Source organism: Cnephaeus nilssonii, assembly GCF_951640355.1.
Source record: "Cnephaeus nilssonii genome assembly, chromosome: 2".
In the NCBI taxonomy this organism is placed as follows: domain Eukaryota; kingdom Metazoa; phylum Chordata; class Mammalia; order Chiroptera; family Vespertilionidae; genus Cnephaeus; species Cnephaeus nilssonii.
Window position 1 is genome coordinate 27,703,461 of NC_137073.1, and position 19,674 is coordinate 27,723,134.

General features: G+C 51.3%; 1 protein-coding gene across 1 annotated transcript in view; it reads right to left on the bottom strand.

Moving 5' to 3' along the window:
* Positions 1 to 9,039: 9,039 nt before the first annotated feature.
* The window catches only part of SYT17 (synaptotagmin 17), a 64,806-nt gene continuing 54,171 nt past the window's right edge, over positions 9,040 to 19,674 (bottom strand). The window contains exon 6 of the mRNA XM_079780563.1: positions 9,040 to 10,378. Coding sequence (XP_079636689.1) covers positions 10,182 to 10,378 — 197 coding nt within the window. The 3' untranslated portion in view covers positions 9,040 to 10,181. The remainder of the gene's footprint in view (positions 10,379 to 19,674) is intronic.

A 19,674-nucleotide genomic window follows, 5' to 3' on the forward strand; every position in this document is an offset into this window, starting at 1 on the left:
GGTGTGCACTTACTTCTGAGCCTCAGTTTCCTCCTCTGTAAGATGGGGTAATAACAGAGCTCATGTCCCAGCCGTTTCAGGAGATACAGCATTTCGGCCCCTCAGAGGAAATATGGACCAGAAGGTAAAAATACAAGTTACCATTGAATACAGAGGTCTCTCGGCCAAAGCCAGCTCACCCAGGGCAGTGAGCTGTTTGGCCCATGCTGTGTTTTAAAAAAAAAATTTTAAATTGTTGTCAGGGTATTACATCGGGAGATTTTAGGTGTAAGTCCAGATTTCTGCCTTCTGTTGAAAATCTGAAGGTCTGGTCAGAGGTCCTTTACACTGAGCCATGGCAACAACTGGTCAGAGCTGGCAAAGGGCACCCCCTTCAGGTGGGGCCTATGGACTTCCGCTCGGCTGGTCCCCACCCTGTCCCCCTGGTCCCCAAAGCACTGGAGACCTGGTGGAGCACGAGGCTCAGAGGAAGGGGAGGTGTGCCCGAGCCTTCAGAGTCTCTTGAAGGTTAAAGAAGGCTTGGGTAGAAGGTTCTTGCTCAGCAAAGAGAAGCAAATGTTATTGTTAATAAACAGTTCTAGTGCGTGGTTTGCTCAGACTGACATGTTTTTTTAAATCCGCTGATGTTCCATGGGGATCTCATTGCATTTACGGAGAATTATTATCGCTAAAAACCAGTCTTCCCCGCACCTCGGGTCCCCTCAGGCAAGTCACTTTGCCTCTCTGAGCCTCACTTTCCTCCTTTATACAAGAGAAGTTAGTAACAGTACCGACCTCACTAAGATTAAGTGAAATAATCTGCTTATAAAACTTAGAATAGATGCTGGCAAGTAGTAGGTGTTCAATAAATGACAGTAAACTTTTTTTTTTTTTAAATTTCTTTATTGATTAAGGTGTCACATATTTGTCCTCATCCCCCCATTCCCATCCCACACCCCTCCCCTTGGATGCCCCAACCCTCTGTTGAACTTAAGCATTGGTTAGGCTCATATGCATGCACACAAGACCTTTGGTTGATCTCTCCCCCCTCCCCCCACCCTCCCCTATCCTCCCTCTGAGGCCCGATAGTCCGATCGATGCCTCCTTGTTTCTGGTTCTGTTCTTGTTCATCAGTCTATGTTGTTCATCATTTCCCCTAGATGAGCGAAATCATGTGTCACTAGAGATATACTTATAAGAATTGAATGTGCGACGAGCAATAATAGTTATGCTGACAGGCAAATGAATCAGTCTGTAGTGAGTTTCTTTCTGGACCAACAGTTCTTTTGAGACCCAATATCAATGTCCACCAGTTCCCTATGAGTACATGTCGGCACTGACCCCTCAGGTCTGGATGGTGGACAAATGGTGGTATTGCAGGTCCGACTCCCTCTGGTTTGGTCTCGGCCGGACCCAGGGGCACTGATTCACCCGGATCCAGGGGCCCACGGCCTCACCCGGACCCGGGGCCAGGCTCACCCGGATCCAGGGGCCCACGGCCTCACCCGGACCCGGGGCCAGGCTCACCCGGATCCAGGGACCCGCGGCCCCCCCCGGACCCGGGGCCAGGCCCACCCGGATCCAGGGGCCCGCGGCCCCCCCCGGACCCGGGGCCAGGCCCACCCGGATCCAGGGGCCCGCGGCCCCCCCCGACCCGGGGCCAGGCCCACCCGGCTCCAGGGGCCCGCGGCCTCGCCCGGACCCGGGGCCCAGGCTCACCCGGCTCCAGGGGCCCGCGGCCTCGCCCGGACCCGGGGCCCAGGCTCACCCGGCTCCAGGGGCCCGCGGCCTCGCCCGGACCCGGGGCCCAGGCTCACCCGGATCCAGGGGCCCGCGGCCTCGCCCGGACCCGGGACCCAGGCTCACCCGGATCCAGGGGCGCATGGCCTCGCCCGGACCCAGGGGCACGTGGCCTCACCCGGACCCGGGGCCCAGCCTCACCCTGACCCAGTTCCCAGCCTCACCCGGACCCAGGGGCACGCGGCTTCACCCGGATCCGGGACCCAGCGGAGTTTCGTCTTCTTGATCCCAATTCCTGTTGGTCAATTCCCTCTCAGCAATTCCTTCGGCCATTTTCTCAGAGTTCCAGGGCAGCCACCGCAGAACTCGTTGGGCGGCGGGCTCGGCAAAGCTCCGGTGTGCCCGGTGCGCGGCGGCGGGCTGGTCCGGGGTGGCTGCGTCGGCCCTTGGGTCTGCAGCGGTGGCCGGTCGCCGAGCGTGCGCACCTGGCCGCTTCCGGGGCGTTGAGATTCTTGAAGGACTCGGAGGTCAGCAAGCGCGTATTCTCCCGCCCCATGTCTCCCAAGGGCTCGTCTGTCCGTGCTCGGCAGCGAGTGAAGCCTTCCCCTCAGCCGGAGACCGCTGGGGGAACTGCGCCGAGCACGTTCCAGGCCGCCATTGTGTCGCCTGAGCCGTAGTTTTTAAAGTGTGGTCTTTGGGTCACCGGCATCAGCTTCATCCCGCGTACCCCTCTCTTTTATTCTAGTTGTATAGCATCCGCTCAGTTAGCCCTCCGGTGGTTCTGGATGGTGTCCGCTCCGCTCTCCCGTTGTAGTCTCAAAACCATTGTGGTAGGCAGCAATCAGGCTTCTGCCCTATGCCTCCACCTTGGTCCTTGTTTGTATAGTTAAGTCTTGATTGTTGTTGGTGTCACTGGGAGGAATTGTCCTCCAGGCCTATTGGCCGTGCGGACCCTCTGTGTCTATAAAGGAAGAGTTGCTGTGCGGGAGACACGCCTATGTGCCGGGTCTTGGTGCAGCAAGGCTTCGGCGCTCACTGCGTCTGCCTCTTGAATGTGTCCCTTATGGGAGTGGTCGAAATCTGATGTCATCTCACACCGACCACTAGATGCCTTCGTTTCTGGGTCTCCAATGGAGTGTAGGTCAGCTACTGCCTGTGGCCCCTCAGCAGGAATTACAGCATCCCTTATATTCGTGACCTGTTTCGGTGTCTTCCCCTTTTGGCTGCCTCCCTATCGCTCAGCTTCCCCAATCTCCCTAGGTGGTCGCTCTTGATACCCCCCTTTGTGGGCTGAGTGCAAAGTCTTGGTGTTGTTAAGCCTTGATTGCTGTTGGTACACTGGGAGGATGTGACCTCCAGTCCAATTGGCTGTGAGGATCAGCTGTGTCTATGCCGGGAGACAGCCCCATTCAACTAGACTTGCAAAATTGTAAAAGCCTCTGTGTTCAGCTTGGATGGGGCGGAGTTACAGGGCGGAGCCTACCGCCTTGGCTTCCCGTCAGCCCCGCCCTATGAGGTTCCTGGGTCTCAGTGTCCCTCTGTACTCCCAGCAAACACCTCTGAGAGAAAAGCGCCCTGGAGTTTCGCGCGCTGCCAAACAGTCTAGTTTCTCCCCCAATGAATCTGGATTCCCAGATTCTCTCCCGGAACTGGGTTTCCGTGTAGTCAGAATTGGGGCTCACCTCAGTCTGGCGCTTTTGTCTCCTTCCCTCCAGGGCGACTCAGCGGCACAGTCAACAGCCCATCCTCCGCGCACAATCCTGTGTGCGCCTCCGGTGCTCTGCTCTTCGCCGCCTCTCTGCATCTCTGCCTTACAGCCCAGCTTTCCCCAGTATGAGCATGGCTTCCCCGGGTCTTTCCCGGAACTGGGGTTCAGTGCAGTTGGAACTGGGGGTTCAGCACAGTCCGGAGCTTTTGTCTCCTTCCCGCTAGGGCAATCCAGCGGCACAGGCAACAGACCCTCCTCTGCGCACATTCCCGTGCGCGGCTCCGGCGCAGCTCCTCTGTGTCTCTGTCCCACAGCCCAGACTCCCCCAGCATGAGCCCGGCTTCCCAGGGTTTCGCCGGGCACTGGGGTTCAGTGCAGTCGGAGCTGGGGTTCAGCACAATCTGGCGCTTTTATCTCCTTCCCGCCAGAGAACGCCAGCCAGGCGGCCAGCCGCCCCTTCCTCTCCGGCTCTGGCTTCCCCGCACGCGCGCGGGCTCGTGTCTCCGCCCGTGTCTCCATACCTCAAGCTTTTACGGCTTCTCTGATTTTCCTTGTGGTTTTCTTTTTCCTTCTAATTGTGCGCATTTCAGTCAGCCAGCTTTCCTGTGGTTCTGGATGATGTCCGTTTTGACTTTTAGTTGTGTTTTTGATATTGTTGTGCCCGGCTGTAGGTTAGGTGTTTAACCTATGCCGCCATCTTGGTTTCTCCGACAGTAAACTTTGCTGTGATTATCACTGACCTCGTGCAAGCCTTTTTCTGGCATTCCACACTCTACACACCCTGCACCGCCCCCTTTCTTTCCCGAAACCTCAGCCAGGTGCCCAGACACTCTGTGCGACTGGCATTCACTCCTTTTCTCCCTGGAACACTCACTGGTGTGCCTGCCAGAAACAACCTGTGCCAAGGCCTGACTCAGGGTCACAGCGCAGCCCAGGCCCCGTTTCAGCGGGCAGCATGCCTCACGTCACCAGTTGCCTCGATACTCTGTGCTGGTGCGCACGGAGCATGCACACTTATTATCTATAAACTAGAGGCCCGGTGCACAAAAATTTGTGCACTGGGAGGGGGGTCCTTCAGCCCAGCCTGCCCCTTTCGTAGTCCAGGAGCCCTCAGGAGATGTCCTTCTGACGGCTTAGGCCCGCTCCTCTGCAGGAGGCGACCAGGCCAATCAGGGGACAGCACCGGCCCCATCACCCCACTGCTGCTGCCTATGCCGGCCGCTGTAGCTGCGAAGCCTGAGCCTCGGGGGCTCACGGCTGCCTGAGCCCCAGGCCTCACAGCCGCTGTGGCTTTGTCTGGATGGACATCCGGAAGACGTCTGCTCTAATTAGTATATTACCCTTTTATTAGTATAGATGATAAACATTTCTTCTATAAGTGATCTGCATGTGCTGCCTACTGTACTAGTACATTGTGTCTGTTACAACACACCTTTCCCCCAAATTGACATTTAAAAATATATATATATTTTATTGATTTTTTACAGAGAGGAAGAGAGAGGAATAAAGAGTTAGAAACATCGATCAGCTGCCTCTTGCACACCCCCTACTGGGGATGTGCCCGCAACCAAGGTACATGCCCTTGACTGAAATCGAACCTGGGACCCTTGAGTCCACAGGCCGACGCTCTATCCACTGAGCCAAACCGGTTTCGGCCCAAATTGACATTTTAAAAAGTTGGCACAAAATATAAATCTAGAAGAAGGTTTGGATATTTTCTCCCCACTCCCCATCACCTGGTGCACTCTACTTTGGGGGCCCCTGCTGTCATGGAAATCACTCTCTGAGTGAGAACCTAGCAGGTGGGGAGAAGCGGGGAGTCAGACGCAGGCCACTGAGAAGTGAAGGATCCTTTGATTTGGCAAATAAACCTCCTAATGATCTGTTGATAATTTGTGGATGTGTGATGGCTGAAGGTGTTGGTAGATGGGTTCATGCCTGTCTCTGGATGGAAACACAAAGTGTTTGTTACAGGCTCAATCCTGAGTGTCTCCGGACCCGCAGCATCACCTGAGAGCATGTGAAAAATGCAGACACGCCCCCCCCTCCTCCCCCGGCCCCAAACCAGACCTGCCCAATTGAACATGCTTTGTCACTAGCTCCCAGGGTAGAGGTGGGGTGTGTGTGTGTGTGTGTGTGTGTATCATATATACATTAGCGTTTATGAAGCACAGCTCTAGACAGGGGTAGGCAAGCTTTTAAAAAATTATATATTAAAAATATTTTTACTGATTTCAGAGAGGAAAGGGGAGGGAAAGAGAGAGAGAGAAACATCAATGAGAGAGAATCATTGATCAGCTGCCTCCTGCATTCCCCACCCTGGGGATCGAACCTGCATCCCAGGCATGTGCCCTGACCAGGAATCAAACCTTGACCTCCTGGTTCATAGGTTGATGCTCAACCACTGAGCCTCACCAGCTGGGCTATTATTATATTTTTAAATAAAATTGTATATATTTAAGGTGTATGACAGGATTTGATATACATACGCACAGTGAAATGATACGACAGTCAAACCAACTAACGTATCATCTCCTCCTGTGGTTACCTTTCTTTTGTGATGAGAGCACCTGAAGTCTATTCTTAGCAAATTTCCAGTCTTCAGTGCACTGTGATTAACTGTAGTCACCGGCTGTGCATTCGCTCTGTAGAACGTACTCATCCTACACAACTGTAACTAACCTTCTGTGAAAAGCCAGGTAGTAAATATTTTAGGCTTAGTGGGCCATATGGTCTCAGTCACAACTATTCAACGTGGCCAGAGATTATAGGAGTGGCTCTGGTTGGGGTCCAATAAAACTTTATTTACAAAAACAAGCAGTGGACAGGATTTGGCCCGTGGGCCATAGTTTGCCAACCCCTGTTTAGACCTCAAATTTACTGGTCATAAAGTAGGCAATTCCCTCAGTATATATTGTCTGGCTTCCTAAAGTTGTCTTTATCATGTGATGGCATTACCAGTCCTCCCCCCTCTACCAGTACACACACACACACACACACACACACACACACACACACACTCATACATGCACTGTGCTCATGGTGGCCTGGGGATTCAGTGAAGATCTATCTATCTATCTATCTATTTATCTATCTATCATCTCCTTTAATGTCCTAGGTTTTTAAAAACGTTGTTTATTTACCAATAAAAAAAGTCTCCTGGCCCCTCACCACCATTAGAAAAGGGACAACAGAGGCTAGTTCATTCATGGCTTTCAGTTCCGGCAGATCCGTGTTCAAATTCCAGACCTGTTTCTGTGTGACCACACGCTGATCATTTAATCCCATTAAACCTCAGTTCCCTCATCTGCAAAATGGGAACAAATCAATACTTCCCTTACACAAGTACTCAGGACAATGCCTGATACACAATAAGCACTCAGTGTATGTTAGCTACTCTTAGGTCCCTCTGAGACCCGGGAAAACACTGCACAGGAGGGCAGAGCATCGAGTAGCAAAACAACTTCCCGAAGGATAACCCTGCCGGCCTTTAGGACAATGCCTTCCCGACTTTTTCTAGGCAGACGATTTTAGTTTTTACACAGCAGTGATCATTCCTGAGTTACTTTAAACGGCCCTGGGAAAATAGGGCTTTAAAACTCCTACCCCACCTCCTCCTTTGAACTGGGGTCCTGCACCCCAAAGATGGTACGCAGGTGGCCTGTGCATCTCCTTTCCCATCTCCCGCCGGAGGATGCTAATTAAAATGAGTGGGTGGCCACAACAGGGCACCTTGGGCTCCGGTTTCTATAGAAACCAAGTCACTCCTTCACCTTTCAACACATTTCCCTGTCTCCTGACAAACTCTATCCTCGGAGACGTGGACGGCTCTGACATCTATTCCCCTTCCCATTAGTCCACAGCAAGCATTGCCTGATGCGTGCTGAGCAGGAGCAGCCATGGAGGACGGTATGCTGAGACTTTGCAGGCACTATCCCGGCTAATCCTCATGTAAAGCATATGGGGTAAGAACTGTCACCCTATTTTCCGCTGAGACGGTTAGCCACACCAGCTCTGGATTAGTGACCGAGGGCTCCCCTAACAAAGTGCCACTGGCTAGGCGGCTTAAATAGCAGGACTTCATTCTCACAGTTCTGGGGGTCAGAAGTCCGAAATCAGGATGTTGGCGGAGGGCCGTGGGGAAGGAGCTGTTGCAGGCCTCTCTGCTGGGCTTGTAGATGGCCGCCTTCTCCTGTGCCTCTTCACATCCTCTTCCTGTGTGTCTGTCAGTGTCTGTGTCCTAACTTCCCCCTTTTATAAGGACGCCAGTCATATTGGATTAGGGCCCATCCTAATGACCTCACTTTAACTTGATTGCCTCGGTATAGACCCTGTCTCCAGCCCTGGCCTGTGTTGCTCAGTGGTTAAAGCCTCGACCCATGCACTGAAGGATCACGGGTTTGATCCCTGGTCCAGGGCACGTACCTGGATTGCAGGTTCGATCCCCACAATTGATGTGTCTCTCTCACATAGATGTTTCTCTCTCTCTTCCCCCTCCCTTTCCGTTCTCTCTAAAAACAATGGAAAAGATATTTTCGGTTGAGGATTAATAAAACAAAACAAAAAGATCCTGTCTTCAAATAAGGTCACAGATTTAAGTCCTGGGGGTGAGGACACCTACATATCTTTTGTGAGGGGGACACGATGCAGCCTGTAACAGGCAGTCTGGCCCTATCACTGACCAGCCACTCTCTCTCATGAAACCCTGGTTTCCTCCTTTGTTAAAGGGGAATACTACCTCCCATGTGGGTTGCTGCGTGAGGACTAAATGAGATATCTGGCACTTCCTCTGGTGCCAGCCAGCCCTCTTGTTATCGAGGGCAGTAGGTGCTGGGCATGCTCACTGCAGAGCCCCCAGACCACCTGAGCTCCCCTGTGGCTGGGGGACCCGGCCGTGCACAGAACGCTTACCTGACTCAGCACATGCACCTCGTTCTCTGCCAGGGATTTCTCGGTGCTGCGAGGGCTTCCTCAGGACAGTCGTAAAGTACCAAACACTTAAAGCCCCCAGTGGCAACCCTAAGCCCTGAGGGATAGGGTCAGCAGTTAAACACTCAAGCTTCCCGTAATGATCATTCCTTAGTGTGTGCTACATGGGTCCCAGCGTGCCTGAGCCCAGCTGCCCACACTGGTAGTTGATGCAGCCCTCACCTGCTGTCCAGGAGACAGAGGGATAAACAAAGCCTGATTACTTCATTTGAGCACCTGGATCCAGCTCTGCCTGAAGGTGGGACTTCTTTTGTCACAAACTAGTTGGTGTTAAATCCTTGTCTTCTCTGTGTAAGGTTTCTCTTATCAGTCATCAGATTAATATACTTTAATGTTTCAACTGTTCTTCCTTCTAAGACCACACTAATATTACCAACAATGCCTCGCACAGCTGGCTGTCTAGTTCTACCCCTTAAGTCTCCCAGCTGGGGGCCTAGGTACCATGGAGCAGAGATGAGCCAACCCTGATGTGTCTGGTCTCAATTCTTGACCCACAGAATCCATGAACATAACAAATACAGGTGCTCTGAGGCATCAGGATGGTAACCAAACCACCCTCCCACCCTCTATGCGCCGTGTCCCTGAAGAAAAAGATAACGCGAATGCATGGCACAAATAAATAATCTTTAATTTCAACAAACAGCTCCCCAGCATACCAGACGATATGCTGTGGGAAAAGATACAGAAGCATCCAACAGAGATACCTATTCTAACTACGCTAACTCCTTAGCACAAGAGAAAGAACTTTGGTTCACACACATACGGGAAGATCCTCAGATATGACAGGAAGGAGCGCGTCCTGCATGAGGGTGCGGGCGCGGTGGCCGTTCTAACCCATGTCACTGTCCTCTGCAGGTCAAAGCCACCAGGATTTGGTCGGAAAAAATGCTGCTTTTGCTCTACCATGTTCTATTTTCTTGACATACATATACACACTACTATTAGTGAAGGCGGGGTCTTGACCGACAGGACACGGGGTGAAATTTCACTGATGGGAGAGGCAGAGTGGGACGGAGGTCCTGGCCACTACCTTGCTCACCAAGAGGACACACGGGCACACACATTCACTGGTGAGGGCACACGCACGGGAACATCCACGCACGCCCCCAGGGAGTGCCGGGGATCAGCTGACACAGGAGCCGTTCAGGGAAGCCAGCAGAGGCTCCGCACGCTGCAATCTGTTTGTTACCGACTGGGTCTCCAAATGGTCTGCTCTATCCATCCCGCCCCCGAGATAGAAGACAAAGGGCTTACTCTGGGGAAAAGGTATCAGGTTCGAAGCACCCCGGGGCACAGCAGCCTGCTCCCGTCAGCGGTGGGTGTGCGCTTTGGGCTTGGGGGTCGGGCCTCGCCCACTCTGGCCAACGCGCGTTCGAGTTCCGCTTGGAGCTGGCTCCCTTTGGGAGCCCCTGGCTCTGGCTTGAAGGTTGAAAGTGCATTTTTCGGGGGAGAGGGGTGTCAACAAGAGCAAGCACTGCCAGTGCGCCTCACAGCAGCGCGCACTCACTCACGGCACACGGATGGGGCTTCCGGAAAGTTCTCGGGCCTCGCTCACCGAGGATGGCCATTTCGTGATCAATAGTCAGCTTCCTCTCAGGTCTGAGAGGATTCGGGGTGTGTGTGTGTGTGTGTGTGTGTGGTATGTGAGTGTGTGTGTGTGGATGTAATAGGTAGATGACACGATGACACTTTTTTTTGTCTTAAATTTTCTTTTTCTTTTTTTTTTTTTTTCTTTTTACATCTGACCGGTGCCTTCCCTGCAGCCTCAGGTCACCTCCAGCGAGGCGGGAGACACGCGGTCACACTCGGCCCGGGACCGCAGGCTGTGCCACTGCTCCACGGCCGTGCGGTGGGTGTTGAGCATCCGCCGCCAGTGGTTGGACTCCGAGGGGCCCGAAGAGTACTGGCCGATGACAATCCTCCCGATGAAGTCGTTGCTGCTCTTCATGTTGTGCCCGAACACTAGAGAGCCACAGGGATGAGGGTGGGGGGTGGGGGACGAGGCAAGAGGAGGAGGGGGACAGAACAGGAGGCAGGAACAAGACAGGCCATTAGTCTACACATTCCTCAACGGCAGACACGGGGTCCTGGCCTTCAGGACACTGTGTCTGAACGGTGAGAACTCCCGATTCCCTCAGCTCTTCTCCCACAGGCTCTGCTGCAGGGGCACTGGGCTTGGCAAGGGCTTCCTGCTTCTCCCCGGGCCAGGCATGTCCTGCTCCCCCACCCCCACCCCCCGCGCCCCGCCTCGCACTGGCTGCTGGACAGCTGCCCCTGCGTTCTGCAGCTTGGAACTCTGTCCGGCTGCCATGCTGCCTGCAGAGCTCGAGTACCGGACAGTCCTGGTGGGACGGTCACCGTCACCGAGTCCAGCTGAGCAGTGACACCAGAGTTTCTCAGCCACAACACTGATGGCACTGGGGGCTGGATAATTCTTGGTTGTGGGGCCTGACCTGTACACGGGGAGGTGTAGCGGCACCTCAGGCCTCTACCTGCTAGATGCCAACAGCACCCCTCCCACAACCCAAAATGACTCCAGACGTGGCCAAATATCCCCTGGGGGCCGGGGGTCAGGCCATTCCAGATGAGAACCACTAGGCTTAGCTGTGGGCCAAGGGGCCAGGCATCCCACGGGAATCCTGGCCATCATTTGACCAGCTCTGGGGCCCCGAGGCAAGCGAGATGACCAGCTCTGGGACCCCGAGGCAAGCGAGGTGACCAGCTCTGGGACCCCGAGGCAAGCGAGGTGACCAGCTCTGGGACCCCGAGGCAAGCGAGGTGACCAGCTCTGGGACCCCGAGGCAAGCGAGGTGACCAGCTCTGGGACCCCAAGGCAACTGAGGGAACCGCTCCTAAACTCAGTTTCCTGTTGGTTCAATCGCAATCTTAATAGTACCTTACCTTTCGAGGTTTCGATGAGATAATGCATGTAAAACTCTCAGCACTCAGTGCCTACCTAGCACACAGTAAGCACTCATTTAATGCACTGCTATTTCACGTCCACATTTTCTGTTGATCCTTTTTAATGTTTATTATTTATTTCCCCCCTTTTTATTGAGTTTATTGGGGTGACACTGGTTAACAGAAATTACACAGGTTTCCGTGCACAATTCTGCATCTGTCTCCGTCTCTGGACCTTTGTGAAAAGAGACTTCGCGTTCGCTCTGTTCCAGGCAACAGAGGCAAGTTTCCTGAGAGAAACGGCTGCGGCAGTTCCTTCATCCCTGGCTGTACTGGATGTCTCTTTGGAAAGCTTTCCTGTTAATTCCAATGCAAGCTTAATTTGTGTCTTTCAAGCCTAATGAGATAGTTAGCTTGATTTATCTTCCCAGCCAAGTTCCGCCTAATTCTTCATCTGCATGTGGGTAGTCCAGGCGTGCCATCTCGCTACTGGGAAAGCAGGCCGCGGCTGTTATAAATGAAGGACTCCAGAACGGGAAATATCACAGCTTCACCCAGCGTGAGCCCAGCAAAGGCAGGCTGCATCCCAGGAGGGAAGCCATTATCAAATAAACCGGCTAAAATATGCAGCCCCAAACAGAGCTTGAATGCTAACGAGCCTCTGTTCTCCCCTGTGGGGTTCACATCAGAAATTCCAAATGATAAAAATGGGGGGGGGGGGGGGAAGAACAAAAACAAAAACCTCATCCATTGTCTAAAAACCGAAAGACCTAGAGTGAACTACGCTGAGTGGACGAGGCTAAGTGAAACGCTACACACCTCGGTCAAGAGTGTCCCTCCCGTACCTGTCCGCTCCATGGACAAAAATTGGACCATGTATACTTTTTGTACATTTGGTAAAATGCTCAGTATGCATAGGTGGACTTCATTTTCATGAAAGTTAGGAATGGAATCTTTTGCTAAGGAGCTTTCTGATGCATTTGAAAAAAAATTGTTTTTGAATAGGTAACACTCAGGACTGTTTTGAACCACACCTGGTGGGCAGTGCAAGGTTTGATTTCACCAAATAAGAAGTTATCAGAGTCCCCTTCTCTTGGACCTCAAATCTAAAGCAAGATATTATTATCATTTTAGCAAGATATATGAGACCATTTCAGGCTCCATCTGGTTTTCTCCCACTGGGGCAAACTATTCCCTCTTCCTCTGCCTCCCCAACGTTCAAATGAAAATGCAGAAGCATCTTAGTAAATCAGTACGGGTTTTGCTTCCCTGGGGTAAAGGTTTTAAGAAAGGAAATCTCTAACACTAATCATGCATTGTTGGTGAAAGAGGAGGTTGGTTCAGCTTTGGAGGGAAGTTCACAGTGTCTGCGCAAAATAAAAATGTCCTAACCCGTGACCCAGCGATTCTACGTCTAGGGATTCACCCCACAGAACGATCTGCCCAAATGGACGAAGATACACAACCACGTTTCTGCAGCCGGGGCTGGCGAACCAGAGCCCCCACGGCAAACCTGGCTGCCACCTGATTTTTGTGAGTTTTGTTGGGACCCCGTCAAGCCCGCTTGTTCACATCTGTCCGCCGGCTGCCTTCGCACAGCAGCCCCACAGCTGAGTAGTTTCAACAGAGACCACGTGGCCCAAAGTTGAAAACAGTTACTGCCTGGCCTTTTATGAAACCTTTGCTGATCCCCGCTCCAGAATATTGTTTAGAAGAATGAAAAACGGAAATAACAAAAATGTCCATGAGGAAGTGTGGCCCAGGCTGTTGATGCCCTAACCCACCCGCTCAGCCCGCCCTGCAGGCCACCTGCAGCTTCTGTGGACGGTGCCCTACCACAAGCCCCCATGGCGCTCTGCCTGGGCCCCCAGTCTGTGCTAACAGGTGATTTATGGGGAGGCGGGGGGCTTGGGCCACTCGATATCAACTTGACCTTGGAAGGGGCGGGAGACTAGATGAAGCCGCTTGGACGGGCAGCCATGCCTATGTGGACACCAGGGCCTGAGTGAGCTTCCCCCGTGGGCGGGCCTGAGTGTGTTGCCAACACTGTTACAGGGAGAATGAACTGCTGTCCACAGGACTCCACTGGAGAGGACGACTGGGCCCTCCGGGACTCTGCCCTCACGCCTTTCCCTTTGCTGATATTAGTCTGGACCCCTTTGCTGTAATAAATGGTAACCACGAGTATAACAACTCTTCAGAGTTTCGTGAGTCCTTCCACCGTCTATCACAGCACTGAACCTGAGGCTGGTCTTGGGGCCCCTGAGCCGCAGTTACACACTCAGAAGAACTGCCTCGGTTTCCGGCCTCCCTTCCCCACTCGCTTGCCAGTGCTTCCTGGGATCCCCTTCTAGTAGCTTGCCTGCACGAGTCATTGTTTTAGGATTAGATTTGGGAGGCACCCAGACTAGGCCTGGCGGGGACTAATTAGGTAATTTCTGATGTAACAATACCATGGAAACCAATGTCACAGTTAAAAATGACACAGACCTATATATACAAATGGAAAAATCTTCCAAGACCTATTGCTAGGAGACAAAAGCAAGTTGCAAAGCAATGTATGTCAACACAATCTCGTTTTGCTAAAAACATACTAATATATAGAAAGCAGTATCTGGAGGAATGTTCACCAAACTCCTAAGAGTGGCTCTCTCTAGGGAGGAAAACAGAGGGAACTTTCGCTTTTGTTAGGTTAGTATGTACAGTTTAAGCTTCTCACAAGTGCATGTTGTGATGGAAAGGAAACAGGAAAAAAATACACTTATTTCTGTTAGAGAATCCACATCTAAGTCGCCAGAAGGGGAAGAAGACTAACAGGAAGTCATATCCTACGCTCCGTATCCCCATTTGCAAAGTGCGTGGCGAGTCACTTGGCCGGGAAAAGCGGGGAGCTTCTGAGTCCGCCTTTCTGCCGGGAAGCAGCTGTGGCCGTCCCAGTCCGAGGTAACTGGCGGGCTCCGCGCTCGCGAGTCCCTCGGTCAAGTTACGGCAAATCAGTTGGCAACTTTGAAAGTCTTTGAGAAAGCAAACATTCAAAATGCAAATTATAATACGCTGAAGCTGAAAAAAACCAATGACGTCTATGATAAAAGCTAACTGGGAGAATATCAAGGTTTGCCATCACTGAACATTCTGGGGACTGGCTACTTATAGAAGACAGACAGGGGCTCAGCAACAGTGGGCCAGACACCCTGCCCCCTCCACTTTATCCGTAAGGAAACCAAGTCACCGAGCTAGCTGGTACTAAAACTCGCAGTATTTGCAGCAAATAACCTGCAAAGGAAGCACGTTCCTCACAACTAGGTCCCTACAATCCTCTTCAGAAACAATCACAGCCAGACATTTTGTTGTAAGGCCCCCCAAATGTTCCCACTGGCTGCGACAGGGGACTGATTCCTCTTACTATAGTCACTATATGTATGACAATGTACATGCTCCAATGTACCTTAGTCATCTGGAAGCCCCTTCCCAGCAGTGTGTACAATCAGAGAGTGGCAACAGGCGTCTAAACAGTCAGAACAGATGTCACAAAGTCATGCACAAATCCCAGGAAGAGGGCTCCTCACACGTTCTCTAAGAACCTACATCCTATTCATGGATTTAGACATTCTTCGACTGAACGTGGTCATCTGGTTTCCCCACCTGCGGTCATTTAAATTAACTCAGTGGACTGTGAGTACCTGACAGATACAAGAACTTCAGAAAGTACGGTAGAACTGAGCCATTTGGTGAAGGGCAAACACCCTTTACTCCTTCGCAGAGCCCAGGGATATCACTGTGTGACCGGGCTTTGAGGAAGCACGGAGAGTGACACTGCTTTGTTAAGCCCTACTATGTGCACGGCCCAGGGCTAAGCAGGCCACGTGGATTAACTTAATCTTCATGTCCACCCTCTAGCATGGGGTTTCCCATCCTCAGCACTACTGACATTCTAGGCCAGACCGTCCTGGGCTGTGAGGGGCTGTTCTGAGCATCGCAGGAAGTTTAGCGGCACATCTGGCCTCTGCCGACCAGATACCATTAACAGCCCTCCCCTGTTGCAACAACCAAATGTATCTCCAGACTTTGCCCAGTGTCCCTGGGGAGCATAACCGCCCCCCCCCCCCCCCACTCCAGTAAGAGACACTGCTCTAAGGGGCTGCTATCAGGCGGGAGAACAGGGCCTGCGGGGTGCAGGGAGAGCATTCACCGCTCCAGGCAAGATCCAGTTGCCCCAGTGAGTCAGAGGCAAGTTGAGTCTTTCACATGTTGATATTTGCCGCAAAAATGAATTTGTTCTTCCCTCTCAGAGCTAAACTCTGGCTTGCTAATTTAGTTTGCCAAGATGATTCTGGAAGGGAAGCTGGATGACTTAGCGTGTGGGTGTGATAAACACTGCAAATTAAAAGGGGGAAAAAAAAACTTTACCAATGGGAGCCCATGTGACAGCTCCCCATTTTGCATGTTTGGTTCACAAGGTGATGTCCCATCTGCGGCTCTGAGCCTGACAGCCGAGTGCAGGGTGCCCCCAGATCATGGCTGTCCCCCGTAATCCACCTCTTGGGTGCTGGATGCACTAAGCCAGCAAAGCCCACCCTGGGCTGACTCACAGTCTCCCTAGTTCCTCACCACGGAGGGACCCCACACTCATCTGGATGTTCATTGGTTATCTCAACCCCTGGAGGAGCCCCAAGCAGTCTACACATCCGTTTCCTGCCCGCCCCTCCCCTCCCCACAGGCCGCCTCTGACTCACCCCAACAAAGGTGGTACCCATTCTTCTTCAACTTCTACAAAACTTCCCCTAACGACAACACTCCCTCTTTTTCCTTCTTCTCTGAAACCTAGAAGCTGTTTCAGGTTTTTCTTCAAAACAAGGTAGATCAGATCCCTCTCCAGAGCCTCCGGGTCCCCATTTATACCACGGGTGAGTGCCGGTAGGTTTGAAGGCCCCTTTTAGCTATGACATTTCTTTGGCTCTAAGAAATTTCATCCGTGACTTAAGGGTGATGTTTTTTAAGCTCTTTTGGCTCATTGTGTGATTCATAGCAGCTGCTCGGACAGAACTTTTTTCTCCATGTTTTTCCTTCCAAGAGTCAAAATGACAATTTAGATAACAGTATTATAATAATTAAAGAGCAGCCATAGTGAATCCTGAGTTCTGTAAACGAGGCACTGAGCAAAGTACTTTAGATATATTTTTTTACTTAATCCAAACCACAATCCTGCTAGGGGAGGTACTGTTTACATCCCAATTTTAGAGGCTTCGAGGGTTAAGATGTTAAGGGCTCCAGGTCAACGTGTGGCACCGCAGGAAAGAAACTCAAAGGTCAGTATCATTTTTCCTTCTCCCACCTCGGAAAGAAGTCTTACCCATCCCCCTCTTCCCTTGACCCTGCCATGTGATCAGGACAAGGTTAGGAGGAGATAGGTATTGTGCCATGTGCACTGAAAGGGAGTTCGATCCTCAAGCCAGCATGTAAGACAAGAGGTGCCAACAGTCAATGGCCCTCAAGAATCCCTCACGCAGGTGCCATGGAGACCCTCACACCGTCTCTCTAGGGCCGGGTATGGTCAGGTTTGCCTCCAGTGTTTGAACGGATGGCTGCTTTTTTCAAGCAAGCAGCAGACAAGGAAGCTGTCTTATGTTTAGGGACTATCAATATGAACAAAATAATAATAGCACCTAACACTTCGATAGCACTTATGTGTTTAACCTACACAGTGACAGTATTTATAAGAAAAGTGCCATTATCTCCTTGGGCCAAAACAAGGAGATGAAATTCCAAAACAAATTCAGGGTAAGAGAAAATTGGGAAGTGGAGGGAAGGAGCCCCTGAGAAAGGGAGCCGTGGCTTAGGAATGAAATCTGTCTCTCCTTCCTCAAGACACAGAAGTCAAGGTTGAAAATTCTTTTCAGGCTCCTTTGGACACAGCTGGACCACTGCTGTACGCCCGTGTGTGGGAACTGAGCCACGTGGAACCTGCGTGGAGGCAGCTGACATATGGTTTGAAGAATCACTTGCAGATCTGTGTGTGAATCACGCCGTCTTGGAGGATGCATTTAACGTGTGGCTATAAAGTAATGTGCTTGTTTTTACAAGAACAGCCAAAATTGATACATCTGAGTGAGGATCGTCTTTGTACATTTGTTTTAGAGATGCTGGTGCTGCTTGGGGGAAATGTTCTCTCCAGAAATAGTTACAAGATACCTATTGAAGCTTTACGGGGATAATCAGTCAAATCTTCCCCTTTCATCTTCTAAAATAATTGAGAAATAACTGAGAATATAAAGTAAAAATACCATGAACGTGAAAATCACTGTGTGAAAGGTGACGTGAGTGGAGTCATATTAAAATAGAGCCAGAGCAGCCAGTTCAGAGAAACTGCCCTTCACATCTTATTTTCTTTACTAGTAGCCCATTTGCAGGAAGAATCCTGCAAGCCGCTGCCGCTGCCGTTGCATTGCGTTGCGGCTGCCGAGCCTGCACCCCCGGGCCGCTGCCGCCCGCCCCGCTCCACCCCGCCCGGGCTTTCCCTCTGGCAGCCACCTTGCTTTCCGCTTTTCCTTCCTCTTCCTTCTAAGTTGTCTTCAGTCTTCACTCCTCCCTCCCTCCATGTATGCAAATTAACCGCCATCTTGGGTGGGTAATTTGCATACTTGCCCTGATTGGCTGATGGGCGTGGCTTTGGCTGGTGGGCGTGGCTTGGCATAGCGAAGGTGTGGTCAATTTGCATATTGCTATTTTATTAGGTAGGATCTTCTGAACTTGACTAAACTGCTCATTCCAAAAAGTCAGTAAGAATGAAAATATCCTGGGTTTTTTTTTGTTTTGTTTGTTAATCCTCACCCAACGATATTTTCCCACTGATTTTTAGGGAGAGTGGAAGGGAGGAAGATAGAGAGAAACATCAATTCAAGAGAGTCACATCGACTGGATGCCTCCAGCATGCACCCTGACCTGGGTCAGGGATAGAGCCTGCAACCAAGGCAGGTGCCCTTGGCTGGAATCAAACGCACAACCCTTCAGTCCACAGGCCAACGCTCTGTCCACTGAGCCAGACCAGCTAGGGAGAAAATACCCTGTTTTTAAGGACTGATGAAATTAGACCTTGTGATGACCAAATCGCCGACCAATCAATGAAGTTTAAATCTAGCCCTTTTCCTAATGACTGAATCTCAAGCCAACCTGTGAAGAAGGAATCTAACTTTACCTTATCTTGCACCAATGAACTCTTCTTTAAAACAACTTGCCTCATTTTCTTCCCTTTTTTTCTCATAAAATCCCTGGGCCCCTCTCCTGCAGGAGGGAACACTATTTGGGCTTCTGTCTGAATTGGTGTCCCAAGAATTGCAATTCCTTTGATCCCAAACAAATGCTTTTTGTTCGATTATTACCTCCTAGATTTTTTTTTGGTTGAGACTTAGAAGACTTTTTAAAAATACCAGTGCTGGGATCTTACCCCAGGAGATTCTGTTGATTGGTTTAGGGGTGAGGGACTGGATGTTTTTCAAATGTCTCAGTCACAACTACTCTGCCAGAGTAACAGAAAACAGCCACAGATAATATGTAAATGAGTGGGCAAGGCTATGTGACATAATCTATATACATAAAAGCCTAAGCAACCGGTATGACTTGAATGACTGGAACAACTGGTTGACCAGTTGCTATGATGTGCACTGACCACTAGGGGGCAGACGCTCAATGCAGGGGCTGCCCCCTGGTGGTCAGTGTGCTCCCATAGCCAACCTCCCGCGGCCGGCCAGCCAACCTCCCGTGGCCCCTCCCCCGCCCCTTGGCCAACCTCCCATAGTCCCTCCCCCTGGCCAGCCGGCCCCCCAATAGGCCTCGATCATCGGCCAGGCGGAGGGACCCCCACCTGTGCATGAATTCATGCACCAGGCCTCTGGTAAAAATATAAATATCTGGTATTTACCCCCACTTCCTGACAACAGAGCTCCTAAAAGCCTTGTAATTTCCTGAGTGACAGGGGTGAGAGGAGCATCTTCTGTTATATTTGGTCTTAGTCCCTTTTCATGACACGAGAGCTTCTAGGACCCTTGGAATCTTAGGAGGGATACGATTATCTTCTGTATGCTAGTAAGATGCTGGTGGCTGTGGTCTCCAGATAGTTTCAGGATGGAGACTGGTTGCCAGAAAGACCAAGGCGTGATGAGAGGGTTGGCACTTTCAGCTCCAACCCCCAATCTCTGGAGAAAGGAGAGGGCAGGAGATCGACTTAATCACTAGTGGTCAATGCCTTCATCAATCATGCCTGTGTAATGATTTTCTGTACATATGTATGTTACACTTCAACAAAAAAGTCAACTTTAAAAAACAAACAAATGGGACTTATATCTGCAACTGACCTTGAAATG